The following is an 11856-nucleotide window of genomic DNA, read 5'->3' on the forward strand; positions in this document are numbered from 1 at the left end:
AAAAACGGAAGAATGTCATCAGCAGCTTCTGGCTGAGAAAAACAATGCCGTAGAACGTGTTATTTAAAGTCTAAAACAGAAATGGGAAAAAAAGGTTTTAAAAAAGTCAAACGAGTTCTACGGCAAGAACTCACACAAGAACCGAAGAGGAGAGTAGGGATGGTGCAGTGGTGATAGCACCTGCCTCCCACCAATGCGGCCTAGGGGCCCGTTTCTCGAAAGTCCCGAAACTTTACGGGCCACTTTCGGGTGTCACAATTCCCTCTGTATCTCAAAAACGGAGAGGATTTAAGTCGTCAAACTTCACAGTCATTTTTCTTTTTGTTACTTTGAAAAGATGTTGAAAGATCGGCTTTCAAAAACAAGCGGTTGGCAGTTTCACAAAAAGGCTTTTCGGGATTTTCGAGAAACGGGCCCCAGGTTCGGTTCCCAGACTCGAAACCATCTGTGGGGTAAGTTTGTTGTTGATTGTTTCCTCTGCTTCGGGACGGGAGGTTTTTCTCTGGTTTCCCCATCTCCTCAAAAACCAGGGCCCGGTTGTTCAAAAGCCGATTAACGCTAATCCCAGATTAAAAATTAACCAAAGAGTTTATTTCTCGTCTCTCAAATGCTGTTCAGCGCTGATATTCAACAAAACTTTACATTAGAAGAAGTCGCCCTTGAAAAGCAAAAATAAGCAAAAGAAACTTTCACCAAACAGTTGAAAACGTGAAACAAAGGCTTACGCTAATCCTGGATTAAGTTAGTCGCCTTTCGAACAACTGGGCCCAGTATCTCTAAATAGGCCATTTCCGAGTTCATGTCTGCCTCCCCTTCGAGTCCAAGTGCAAAGTTTTTGTGATGGCAATTTAGTTCTACTTTACATACTAATGAAAACTAATTTTCATAAGAAAATTCCGCACTTAGACTCACTTTGAAGAGGAGGCGGACATGAACTCGGAAATGGCTTATTCCAATAGACTTGTACCTTTTGTTTTCCCATTTCAGGCCACGTGGTGTTCTCAAGGGAATTTTCATTTGTTTTTTTCACAGGTGATGCCTACATATGCACATGCATAAGACAATAATTGAAAGAAACTGAAATGGGACAACGAAAAGTTCAAGCTAAAAAGGTCTCTTCGATCTGGACGAAGGACTTCCCTGAAAACCAGATCCGGGTAAATGGAGCTTCCTGGGGAAATATCTCGAATCTAGTCACCTCTTATTAATAATAATTCTATTAATAGAATTTTTTGCATCATTGAAAGCGGACGATAAGACTTCCTTTCCAAGAAAATATAAAATAACTTGGAAAATGCTGCATTTAACAAGTTACCTACCGTGCTAGCTGAGAAGGTGAAAAAGGGTAAAAAGACAAGAGAAAGTCTTGCATCTGGGTGATGAATACACACAAGAGCGAGGACAGACAGAAGAGCACCTGACTACGACAAAAAAAGACAGGGAGAAGCATTCAAATGTATTGCTCCTTAAAAGCCAAATGATACTTTTAAGATAACGTAGTGAGTGCATATGGTGAATTAAGCCATTATCCATTGCACACCAACCCTTTCCTCCTAGGAGAGCAGTGTTGGCACTCTAGTGAGAGCACCCGCCTTCCAGCAATGTGGCCCTCAATTGATTCCCAGAATCGGCATAATTCTTCGATTCCGTTGCCTCACTCGTTTTGTTTTGTTGAATTTCGTTTAATTAAGGTAAGACATGGTCTCTAGCTACTTGCTTTGCTATCTGTTTCATTCAATAACTAACTCGGCTGTTAACACTTTAAGTCAGCCGTTACGCTGCCTTTCTCATGCCTTCACAGCATCCATTAGATTTTCTCATAACTATTTAACAGCTAAGGCTGCTCGTTAGAAAAGGTTCTTCAACCGTTAAAGCTCTTTTCCAAACCGTTAGGTACAACTGACTAGCCGTTATCACCTTGCAGGAATCCGTTGAAAAGCTTTGTAGGCCATTAATCGTCCGTTAACCCACTGTTGATTTTTACCGGTTTAATGCATAAGCGTCGACGTACATTTTCATGTACAAGATCACAATAATTATTATCTGATTCGAGTTTTCAAGTTCTCTTCTCTGATCCAAAGGTTTTCCTCCAAATACTCCAGTTTTCCCCTCTCATGACAAACTAACAGTTGATTTGATTGGATCTGTCAATGAGCAGTACCCTTGCAGGGGTTTCAATAGAAGCCGGTTACCAGCGGTATACCGCGCCCTGCTTTGCCTCACACCGCCGGCTAGTTTGCCTTGATTTTCACTAAAAATGCTATCATAAACTTGTCAAACTGCCACCTTCAATGGGCTATCATGGACGGCTATTTCAGAAGTTATTGAAACCGCTGCCCTTCAAATTCTTTGATTGCACGTGACGTCACGGCGGCCATCTTGGTGAAAAGAACAATAGCGAAAAAGTCTTTTGGGATTTGACTCTATTATTATGCAAAACGTAAGCTAATTTTGTCCATTGTTTTGGCACCAACATGGCCTTCTTAGCACGTGAGTGCAATCAAAGAATTACTAGGGCACTTGCACTTGGCCATTTAATGCTATATATGACCCCTCTAAGCAACCTTTCTTGTAAATGTAAATGAAGGTTTGTTTATAGTGGAAGTACACTTAGCTAGTTAGCTAGTGTTTGTCCAATTCAGAGTTTTTGATTCTGTGACCTCCCAAACAGTAGTAGCCCAATGCTCAACCAACTGAGCCAACCGGTCAGCAGTCGTCGATTTTGATGATGAGGGGATGAGACGCAATGAAAACTGGAGTTGCTGGAGAAAAAAAACTTGAGTTAGGTTGACATCCCACATGAGATCGCAAAGGTTGAAGGTGTGGAAAATGACCACTATGCCAGCATTTTTTTATTTCCTTGCTCTCTTTTCACACAGAATTGTAAATTCTTGATAACAAATTCTAATTTGCCACCATTTTGCCACGCTATTCAGCTTTCGCTCAGCTCAAGAAACCTCGACATTGATTAATAATATTAGAGAACATGTTACGTCTGACAAAAAGTTAAAAGAACAGATTTTTTTCTCATTGTTCACAAATTAACAAGTTGATCCCTCCCGTCATTCTGATCAGGAGAAATGTGTGTCACAAAAAGTTAGGATTTAATGATAATAATTTTATACAACAAACTTTCCTAAACTTGCAAAAATTTTTACAGATGCCCTTTGCTTCATGAAAATTCCAGTAGGAAACAAATGGGTTATGAGCAATTTACACACCACTGAAAATACATCCACAGGCAAACCAATTTCTGCAATACAATGAAATTTTACCTACCGCGCCTAGAGACACACCCAAGAAATTGGACATTGCCACTCTGTATGCTGTACTAGCAAAGGAAGCAAATACACCTAGGATAAAAATCACAAAATTGAATAACAAACTAAGTTTTGATGTGCTCATCTTTTCCTTAGAACCATCCTTACAACATAATGATTTGAAAATCAAATAATGAACATTTTACCTCCTGTTATATAAAATGCTATAAACTGCTCCTTTCCCAGCAGAGCTGAAACAAAAAAGAACTTACATGTAGTGAAGAATAACCTTGTCAGATTTTATCTTCCCCCATAAAAACTTGACATTTTTTGCAATGCTGAACTTTTCTACCCTATTATGCATAATTATGCTATCAAGCTGTTGTCCTCTTGGAAACAGTATTATACATCCAGCCTAACACTTCAGTGATTTTGTCTCCACACATGATCTTCCTGGTACTTTGTCTATATTTGAATTTCTGGGTGCATGACTCCATCTGACCCCTACATGAAGTTGTTCTGGGTGGGCTTCATTCCACTTCTCATTGTGTTACACTTTAAAAATAGCCAGCTGGTCAGCTTACTGACGGTTGGGAGTCTTAAAATTATTTTGTGTTTGCTTCAGTAATAAATATTTAGTACCCATCTGTATTAGTTATTGTACAGAAAACGCATGAAATGAGTACAAATATTCCATGATATTTGTACAGTAGTACCAGTTTGACTTGGTTATTGTCCAAGCACAAGGTCAAGGTGGCTGAATATTGGCCAAGTTCTTTTTTTGCGTGTTCATGGACTGAGACGAAGTCGACGTCCATAAACAAGCAAAAAAAGAAAGAGGCCTATATCCAGCCATCTCGACTGATTAAGCTTGGTCAATAAAGAATTTATTATATGGGATAAAACACTGAAAAATTATCTTTGATCTTGTGGGACCAATTCGTCATCAAAGTGGTCAAAATGTTGTGGACACATTAGGCGCAGCCATTTTTTACCACAATATTCAACGCCAAAGAAAGTTTTTATTTCAGAACGTGACCAAAATCATAACACGAAAAAAAAGCAAGCGTAGTCTATAACTTTCTCGCAATATGATTGGTTTATTTCCCAAAATGGGCATTCCTGATTGGCTATTACATTGCGTGACAAATTGATGTGAGCATGACACATACAGCGTTGTCTAGGCTCTTATCGAAAATGGCAAATTAGCCAATCAGATTGCAAGATTACAAGCAATTGTGGTAAAGTACATATTTGACAGTAAAATTTGCATCTTCTCCGCAACACTAGCTACCTTATGACACCTGTGTTTACACAGAAACCCATCACTATTGACATAGGATAGACTAAGTGGTTTTGAAGGCAACATGCATTTGCAAGTTTAAAGGAAAATGAGAAGAAAGAATTTCTAATAACAATGTCAAATTCACAAGTTTAACAGACCATATTCATAACTGGCGGCCAATTTCTATCCTTTTCTTAGTTTGTGCTAATCATCCTGACTAGCCTCACCTTGGAGCAAAAATTCTTTTGAATTTTGTCCATGCTAACAAGGCTAGTGAGGATGATTAGAATAAAGACAAAAGAATAATTACTTTATAGCCGCCATTTATGGATGTGGTCTACGTGCTAACACTTTTGCTCCCGCCTTCTGCGAGTGCTACTTACAGATTTTACTCTGTCCGACGCCAGATGCTTTACTCCTTTACAGGGGCCGCTTCACGGAGGAATGGGCTAACAACATCTATGTCCACTCAATTTAAACTTTAACTTATTCCCTCCCGAGAGTGAGATATACAGATTTTACTCTAACACCATCTGGACAATTTTACTAGTCCATCAGAGCCATTTTAGGGGTGAATGGGTTAATGTAGCTTTTGTTGACAGACAGTGAAATAGTGAAACAAACATAATAAGTTTAAAAGAAGAAGATGTCAAGATACTTTAATTTAAACAGGGTGATTCCTCCAGTAATTTCAAAAGACAAATCACTGTATCAATGGAAGCCCTGAAAAAAATCTATTACAATGTTAAAATCCTAAAAAAACAAAAGTATTAAAGATATGAAAGTGATAAAAATATAAAACTATTTAAAATATACATGTACAATAAAAATATATAATCTGCAAATTTTGATTGAAAAACCAGTTGCCGCCATGATAGAGGAATGCTAGCACAATAACCTACCTTCAATGGGTGGTGCAAAACTCCACAACACAAACATGTTAACAGCCAAATGCCAAAAATCCATATGACTAAATGCACTTGTTAACAACCTAATTGAAGGACCTACACACAAAAAGGAAATGTTGGATAAACAAGTCTGGATCCTTTGAACGATTTAAATATTTATAAAATTGCCTTCAATAAAGGGTGAGCTTCTAGTTCAGCTAGATTGCCTATCTTTGATAGGAAATGTGGAATGGAGTTAGAAATGGTGGTGTGAGGCTTTTTCTTCCATTTTTGCCTCCTATCCACACAAATACAGCATTTTCGGTCACCGAAAACAAAGGTTTTTGAAAATGCTCTCCTGACTGTAGATTTTTTAAGGACGGTGCCTACTGTTGTTATTGCGCATACGTTCTGCGCATCTCGAGATACTCAGATTTCCTATCGGCGGTGCTCATTTATTCAGGGATATTTTTGCGTGGTTCAAAACTATGCAGAAAAAGCAGAACTTAGGAAGTGCTCTTGGTATCCAAAAAGAAAATTGGGGGTAACCATGCATTTTTCAGAGATAATTAAGCTTCAATTTGGAAAAAAACGCCATACATTGCTTTGTATTTTAAAGCTTTTTACAAATATTGTTGATTGATTATCTCCTAAAAATGCGTGGTTACCCCCAATTTTCTTTTTGGATTTCAATAACACTTGTTAAGATCTGCTTTTCCCGCACATTCAGTAAACCGTGCAAAAATACCTCTGAATTAGTAGGCACCATCCTTAAAATGGAGGTTTATTGTGTACCTGTGGTCAAGTGAAAACAGAGGTTTTTGAATGCAATGATATCGGAGGCTCGTGATACCACAAAGAGCATATGAGCACACATTCTCTTTAGATGGAGGTCAGAGTTTTTTAATCATTTTTGCATAATTTTTTATTCATATGGAAGGGAAGGGAAATACAATTCAAAAACACTATGTGTGAACATAGAGTTTTTGAACTACTGGGGCCTGACCTGCCTATACTCTACAAGTAATAATAATATTTTGCATCAGGCACTAAACTCAGACCAGTTGGAATCATGCTTGACTAAGATCAGCTACATTTATACTGAAATTTGGTTTTATCAACAGAGTTGATAAATGTAAATTGGCCACTGTACAGAGATTCTAATAGCTGACGTTTCGAGCATTAGCCCTTCCTCACAGAGATTCTAAAAGCTGACATTTCGAGTGTTAGCCCTTCGTCAGAAGTTCCCCACCAACGCAGCACCACAGTTTCTTTAGAAACTACCCCTGCAATAGCTTATTAACCTTCCTGAGTTGAAGAAATTTCTGAAAGTCTAGTCTTTTTTATGCACAAATTATGTAGATCCCAGTCAATCTATTCCAACTTTTGTGCTGGTTTTTATTTTGACCAACCTGAGGTAGCTGACATTGTAAACCACTTGATCATGACAAGTTGCATACTAGGTATCTGCCATAGGAAGAATACTGTTGTGTTCAGAAAGATAATAACTAAGGCAGTCTTTGAACCTCCAGACAAGGAATTCCACCATTTGTTCAACTAGAAAGTAAAAAATGGGAGACTATTGTCATGAATAGCCTTCAAATGAAATATCAATCTATTATAAGAGCTAAACTGAGCTCTGTGTCTAGTTATTAGGCTGATGATTAGAGGTTTGAAAAAGCCTTAACAATGTAATTTTACTCTGAAGGAAAACAGGGCAAAAAATCTTGTGGAAACCTTTTTGATTGGTAAATAAACCAAAGGAAAATTTTCAGTGATCCAGACCACATATAGGTTTATCAGGCTCAGAACAACTGCGCCCTGAAGGTTAAATAAAAGGGACCAGGGCTGGTGTAGAGGTGAAAGCAATTGCCTCCCTGTCCCACCAATGTGGCCCGCGTTTGATTACCAGACTGAGCATCATATGTGGGTTGTTTTTGTCGGTTCTCTTCTCTTCTTTGAGAGGTTTTTCTCCAGGTACTCCAGTTTTCCCTTGTCCTCAAAAACCAACCTATGATCTGTTGTGTTGATTCGATTTTTGTGCTAGTGTCTACAATTAGTGCCTCCGTGCTAAATATTCATGACACTTAAATAAAGTTCATTATTATTAATTATTATTATTATTATTATTTATTATTATTATTATTATTATTATTATTATTAAACAATTCAGATAAAGACTAAGGTATTTCTACCGTTCTGTAGAAACACATTTTCCCATGAAGGAGTGGATTTATTTTCAAACTGAGAATATTCACATCAACTTATTGAATGAAGGTTTGCAAATACAATGCATCCATCTTATTCGATGGTTTAACATATAATATGTGCGGATATTTTGTGACTTGCATAGCAATGAGCAAAATGTCCGCGAGTATTATATGTTAAACCATCGAATGAGAGATTTATTATTCCACTATACAAAAAGGTGTTATTTTGCTTCAATTTTATTTGGTAAGAGTGTTTCTAAAAAAATGCATCATCTGTCCTTCAGGGTGCTTGTGAACGATGTAAACAGCACAGAAAGCCAGCCAAATGTCCTTTATTTGATTGTATAAACGAAATGACGAGAGACAAGCGATGACAAGCTAAATTCTTGGGCTTTGTATCGTGTTGAAAACAATTTAGTTCATCGAAAACTCCAGTTCCGTCCGCATTTGCTCTATTCTACATAGCCTGCTCGCAGGCGGTTGGATGGTCGAAAAAACCGGAATTCGTAATGAGGTCGCCATCTTGGATTCGCACGGCTGGGTCTGGACCTTCAACCCGGCCCAGACCCAGCCGCGCGAATCCAAGATGGCGACCTCATTACGAATTCCGGTTTTTTCGACCATCCAACCGCCTGCGAGCAGGCTATATTCTACAGTGTAATACCGTCTCATATTTTGCGCGTTCTCTTGACCAAATATGGTAAAATGACGTAATAGTGGAATAATAAATCTTATTACTACTTTGAAAGCACTTTTCTTTGTAGTCAGAAAATTAATATGAACCACACTACTGGAAAAACTGCAAACAAGGGATCAGAAAAGCTAACAATTTGCAATGTTGACCACCTTAGATTTCTTTGTCCATAGATAGTATTCCCTAGAGTTTAAAATAAAAATGGTTAAAACTGTTCCCATCTGGAAATACCTTCAATAAATATACAACAAGTGGATGGTCAAATTACCCTGAAGATGACTAAGTGCCAAAAACGTTCTGGTCGTTTTTACTTTTAAAAATCTTTTAGCCTTGTAAATATTAGTCATTAGATTGCTTTGTTAGAAAAATTCAGAAGATATTTCCTTACAGTGGTAATTGGTTAGTACGAAAAAGATTTAGTAAGCACGCTAGTGCTACTATATGAAGTTCTAGTCAATTTTACTGTTCAAGCCAGACAGAGGGACAGAACTAACAATGCTACATTCCACATGTAAAGTTGTCATCTTTTTGCATTCCAGTGCCAAAATCTAAATCACTGTTTATTAACTAGTAACAAAATAAGAGAAAGTATTAAAAATGGGGTGTAAAAAGAAGAAAAGAGACATTGAACTTCAAAATAATGAATCATTGCTACATGTATTTTTATCCATACCATATTCCTGATGTCAAATTGTTTAGGAGAAGCAGTACTTGGAAACAATGAATTATGACCTTGAATGTAGGAGAGCCTTGCTCTTTCATACTGAAAAATTGCGCAGCCACCAAAGCTTATTGCACCTGTCTGGACATAGAACAGAAAGATACTGAAATCATATTGCACCTGTCCGGACATAGAACAAATTGATACTGACATCTGATAAATACATTTAAGACTGTTTACCTGTTAAAGCCTCCAAAACAAATGTCTTTTATGACTTGCTTCCATCTTTGTTTACAATACAATTAGCCCCACCGTGGGAAAGTGACAAAGTTGGGAGTGGAGCTTTCTAATATAATATTGCACGGGAAAGGGTGGGGGAATTCTCCCTATTTTAAAAGGTAAAGGTCCTTATTTTACAAGTGAACTAGAGTTACATCTACATCTACAGTACATCTACATATACATGTATTTGGTCGGTAAATTCGCTAAGACATCACACCAACCGTAAAATAATATTAAATTATATAAAGATAACTATATACTGATACCTGATAAACGTGTGGCCCTCAGTGCACACATTTTACTCCCCTTCCTCCATCAATGCTCCATTTTACAGGTATTCATGCAAAGCTACAGCTACATGGATCAGAGGAATGTGAAAACAGACATCCATGGAATGAGATGGGGATCAAACTGGTGACCTCCACCGAGCTCAGAAGGCTGCGCATTAACCGACTGTGCTATGCCTGTCCTGCAGATCATGCACAGATTGCAAAGGATCCACGCTGTGCAGATTACATTTTTTGGAGAGTTATTTTCAAGCTTAAAAACACTTTACTGTAACTTAGGTTCGTGATATTCAGTCAGAACGATTCAGGGGCACCCAACGTCAATTTTCAGAAAATATCTGTTTGGAAGACGATTTGAGATCTAGAAATTTTGGAACATTTGCTATAAAATTTCTTGCTTGCCTGCCTGTCCTAGGATTTTGGAACATCTAAAAAATGGTTTTCGGACATCTAAAAAATGGTATAATTGCCCATTTTTAACAGATTTTTACCGTAAAAAGGTCACCTAGAATTTTCGGAAGCCTTTTTTCTGGCTGAAATTTTCGAAAGTTAAGTTTTCATTCCTATAAATTTCGGATCACTAGCCTTTCAGCTAGGAAATCCGAACAGATGAAAGATTTTTAGGGGATAAAGATATGCCTATATCTACCCTTTACATACTAAAATATGTTTAACAATGCTATGTTTTTTTAAAGTGCTTTTCAACTATATTCTCGTTGGGTGCCCCTGATGATTTTACATGCAGTGTAGTTTTCCTCTCAAGGGGAAGGGATGAGGGCTAAAAAACAGTTTTTTTTTCGTAAGGGACAGTCTGGAAGTGGTTTACTTCAGATGGGCAGTTTAAAAGCGGTCAGTGTAAAATGCAGACTGCAGACCAGGGGTAAAATGCAGACTGAGATTATAACGTAACTGTTGAAAAAGCCCAAACCCCTTAGAAATGCTAAGCATACTAATTAGGCCTAAAACAATATTTAGGCTTAACTGTTAGTATTTCTAATGAGTTTGGGCTTTTTCAACAGTTAAATTATAACCTCAGTCTGCATTTTACCCCCGGTCTGCAGTCTGCAGTTTGCGTTTTACACTGACCGGTTTAAAAGAGATCTTTGGTGTAATCACATTACCATCATTGTAAATCCAAAAGGCCGTACTAAAACACGCCATTTACTGCCTTCCTCTGGTTCTCCAGGACCTAAATCTTTTTTTTCGCGTGCTTTTCTATGCTGGATGCGGCCACGTCCATTCAATCCTCTTGGTCTGAAGGTAGTGTGAAAATAATGTTAACTTGAAACTGTAAACACCTGCTAAACACGGTTATGCACTAAACCACACGCTTCATGCCTTACTTTGTCGATTAATAAGGAAATAAAGAATTCTTTCACTCTACCTGGGAAGATATAGCGAGGGGAGAGATTTGCTTCTGCAAAAATTCACTGTAATCTTCCTGGAAATTGCGAAAACGAACGCCATGTTGAAATTACGCTGACAAGAGCCTGGGGATGAGGCCTTAAGCCCAATCTCAATCGTTTCTCGCCGAAAGCGCAGGAGTCACACGACACGTGCGACGGAATCAGATTCCTTTCATCGTGTATTTTAGAGTATTTTAGCACATTTCATTGTGCATCTGCGCATGCGCACACCAATACCTCAGACACTTTTGAGGCAACGCAGAATAACAAAAATTGAACTTGTAGCGGTTCATGGACGCATTGCTAGAGCGTCGCACAATAACGATATTGGAGCGGATTCAGGGTCACCTTCGCGATTCGAAAATGTTAAGGTGGCTCTGATTCTGCTCCAGGTCATTTTTAAACTTTTCAGAGAAATTCATCGTAGCGTGCTAATTACTTTAAAGCAATAAAAATTTGGGGTCACTCAGTTCGTTTTTGAAAATTGTTTTATATCGGGCATTTTTAGAGGACTCTTTTATTGCCATGGTGACCTATTACGTCACATCAATGAGTGTTTTATTTGGTACCATAAGATTGCCGTTACGTGAAACAGTGTTGTAGAGTTAATCCTTCTAATTACTCATTCCCTCGTAGTTGTTGAAACTCAGGATCTGTGTCAAAGTGTTTGATAAAAAAAACTCTGAAGTGTCTTTGTTATCATAGGACGCTTCCCATTTGACGGAACTGACCGGCCAGACCGTGCATTTGAAAGGACTAACTCTACCACGCCTTAAATGTAACACACCTCGAGGATGACGTGTATTCCTCCAGAAGAAATGATGCGAGGAATTATAATACAAGTGTTCTTTGAAATTGTTGCATTTTCTTTGCAAACCGGCAAG

General features: G+C 38.1%; 1 protein-coding gene across 2 annotated transcripts in view; it reads right to left on the bottom strand.

The window, feature by feature from the left end:
- Window positions 1-11048, bottom strand: part of LOC138029661 (presenilin-associated rhomboid-like protein, mitochondrial) — a 13490-nt gene extending 2442 nt beyond the window's left edge. Inside the window, exons 1-8 of one of the 2 annotated variants that reach the window (XR_011127907.1) lie at window positions 10951-11039; window positions 10688-10820; window positions 9010-9138; window positions 6845-6989; window positions 5448-5549; window positions 3467-3511; window positions 3280-3353; window positions 1320-1417 (exon numbers count right to left, since the gene is read on the bottom strand). Coding sequence is in view for 1 of the 2 variants with exons in the window: in XM_068877374.1 (XP_068733475.1) it covers window positions 1320-1421; window positions 3280-3353; window positions 3467-3511; window positions 5448-5549; window positions 6845-6989; window positions 9010-9138; window positions 10688-10820; window positions 10951-11033 (813 nt within the window). In the remaining variant the exon portion in view is untranslated. Of the gene's footprint in view, window positions 1-1319; window positions 1422-3279; window positions 3354-3466; window positions 3512-5447; window positions 5550-6844; window positions 6990-9009; window positions 9139-10687; window positions 10821-10950 lie in introns of both variants that reach the window. The other variant, XM_068877374.1, reaches the window with a different exon arrangement.
- Between the last annotated feature and the right edge of the window lie 808 nt (window positions 11049-11856).

Source organism: Montipora capricornis, chromosome 13, assembly GCF_036669925.1.
Source record: "Montipora capricornis isolate CH-2021 chromosome 13, ASM3666992v2, whole genome shotgun sequence".
NCBI classification, from domain to species: Eukaryota; Metazoa; Cnidaria; class Anthozoa; order Scleractinia; family Acroporidae; genus Montipora; species Montipora capricornis.